The sequence below is a fragment of the Epinephelus moara genome, chromosome 4, assembly GCF_006386435.1.
Source record: "Epinephelus moara isolate mb chromosome 4, YSFRI_EMoa_1.0, whole genome shotgun sequence".
NCBI classification, from domain to species: Eukaryota; Metazoa; Chordata; class Actinopteri; order Perciformes; family Serranidae; genus Epinephelus; species Epinephelus moara.
Window position 1 is genome coordinate 31,650,802 of NC_065509.1, and position 2,428 is coordinate 31,653,229.

Here is a 2,428-nt window from a genome sequence, read left to right on the forward strand (position 1 = left end):
GGCGTGCTTGTTGCCGGTATGCACAGATATTTCCGTGCCATGTTGGACATGAGTGGGCTCGCAAAGCACGCTGCATTTTTTTGCTGCATTCATGTGGTGTCGGGAGATCCGAGTTACCGAGTTGTTTTTCTGACATGAGGTGGCGTTAATGTGAATTATCCCATTCTGAAAGTCATTTTTCTCACCCAATGTCAGCTGGGATAGGCTCCAGCCCCCGTTAATCCTAATCACCCACCCCCCGTGTTGTTACCATAGATTGTTTTATAAAGATGGATGGCAAGACAGTTGCCCAAAAGTGAAGCCAAAACATCTCCATTGACCCCTGATGGCTGGCTGCAGTATGGGTCATAAACCCCGCCCCCTCCATGTAAGCAGATGTGGGTCAAACTAAAAAAGTACATAGTTTTCCCAAAGATAGTTTCTGTCATCTAAGGTAGTTAACACACTGATGTTTTTCTGATTGGTATGCTTTTGATTGTTATTTGATGCTCTGAAAAGGAGGTTTGAGGTTCACAGCTGTGAGTATCAGTCAGTGTGCTTGTGATCAATGGCGCTGCTAGTGATTGATCAGACGCTGTATTGGTGGTAACTGGATACTGTGGCTCCAAAGGATGTAACCAGTGTAAAATGGCACCGCCGTATCGAGGATGTTTTGGCTTTATATTTGTACAGTGAGAGGATGAGGACTGGAGACATGTTGTCCATCTTAATATACAGTCATTGGTTGTTACTCACCAAGCCCTATAAGTCCCAGTGTCTCTCCTCTGATTCTCGCAGCTCCTGACGCCACCTCTCGAATCTGCTCCACACTCTGAACCCGTGTGCCCTCCCGGAGAGCCTGGCATGAACAACAGTTAGTTATTACATGCAGTTATCACACAGACAGCAGAAACATTACAGGTCTACACAATCCAGGCACTTAATGACCAACGTCTAAATCCTTTTAGATATCAGACATCACGATTATAAAATAGTCTAACTAGTTACTTATAACTGATTTGAGGAACAAATCATTTTACTGTACCTTCTACATCTTACATCAACGTCTTTCAAATACAGCAACATTCTAAAGAAAATGAAATGTTTTAATTTGGCTGTTTTGTCAGTAACTGTCGAAGCTAAAATTGTGATAACTGAATGTACACCTCTAGCCAACACATTCAGAGATAGTTCATTAAATCCAATTCATCTCAGTCCCTTTATCAGCCACACGAGGACACAAACCTGGTGCAGCCAGGTGGTGCGTCGGTACAAGGTGAGGATGTGACACAGCGTGGAGTCTGCCGTCTCCTCCACTGAGGCTGCCGGCATATTACACACAGCTATGCCTGTTGGACCAGAAAGCAGATAAGGATTAGTAATAGCTTTTTGGGGGCCATTTGATGAAGTTTGGTAAAAAGCTATTTTGGTGGAGAAGTGCAGACTTAAGGTAAGGTGTCAGCAATTTTCTCTACAAACACTACCGGCAACTTTCAAATTGCAGAGCCTCTCGGTGGGAGAAGATAGGGAGCGTTAGTAAAGCTCCCGCTGTTGCAATTTTAATAGAAAGATTTACTCACTTCACTTTTTTAATACAAATATTACTGACTTGTTGCAAACATGGCAATACCCAGAAGAAAACTTTTGGGGGGAGATTTGCACTGTGGTCAAATAAGCTGTTGAGCAGTGGTGGAATGTAACTAAATACATTCAGTCAAGTACTGTACTTTGGTGTTTTTCAACCTGGACACTATTTCCCATGTTTTTGTGTCTAAAGCCCCGTTTCCACCAAGTAGTGCGGTCCAGTTCGGTACACTTTTTTTCCTGTTTCCACTGTGCCTGTTCCGTAATGTCGCCATTTTTGGTTCCCCCATCTGTTGGGGTACCTAGCACACAGATCTGGTACTAAAAGGTGGAGCTGTGATTGCCAGATGGAGCTGTGATGGAGATGTGATGGAGATGTGATTTAAGATGGAGCATTTACTTGTAATGTTACTCAATGCATGAGTTGACGACGTGAATCAATCAACACACCTTAAATTTCACTGTGACAACTTTGACCATTCCATTAGTTTTTATATGGCATACACTTTTAGTAATGAGTGGATCCTCTAATCCTCACTCAGAGAAAAAAAAGCATAGTGGAGCATACAGTTGTTCCTGTGGGCTCTGGCAACACTAAACCCCTGAACTTGCCTGAGAAGGACTAAATGCACAAACCCGCTATTTTTAAATATCCCATGGAGAGAGACTCTCACAGGGTACCCGCGGATCCTTGAAAAGTCTTAAAAAGTCTTAAATTCATGTATCTAAAAGTAAGGCCTGAAAATGTCTTAAATTCATTAGAAATGTCTTAAATTGGTCTTAAATTCATTACTCAAAGGTCTTAAAATTGTTGCGGAAGGAATATTTAATCTGACTTTCTTTCTTTTCTTTTTTTTATTCTCGC

General features: G+C 42.1%; 1 protein-coding gene across 2 annotated transcripts in view; it reads right to left on the reverse strand.

Moving 5' to 3' along the window:
- LOC126388716 (C-terminal-binding protein 1) overlaps positions 1 to 2,428 on the reverse strand; it is a 38,672-nt gene that overhangs the window by 13,098 nt on the left and 23,146 nt on the right. For both annotated transcript variants that reach the window (XM_050041971.1, XM_050041972.1), the window contains exons 4-5: positions 1,225 to 1,328; positions 736 to 838 (exon numbers count right to left, since the gene is read on the reverse strand). In XM_050041971.1, coding sequence (XP_049897928.1) covers positions 736 to 838; positions 1,225 to 1,328 — 207 coding nt within the window. The remainder of the gene's footprint in view (positions 1 to 735; positions 839 to 1,224; positions 1,329 to 2,428) is intronic.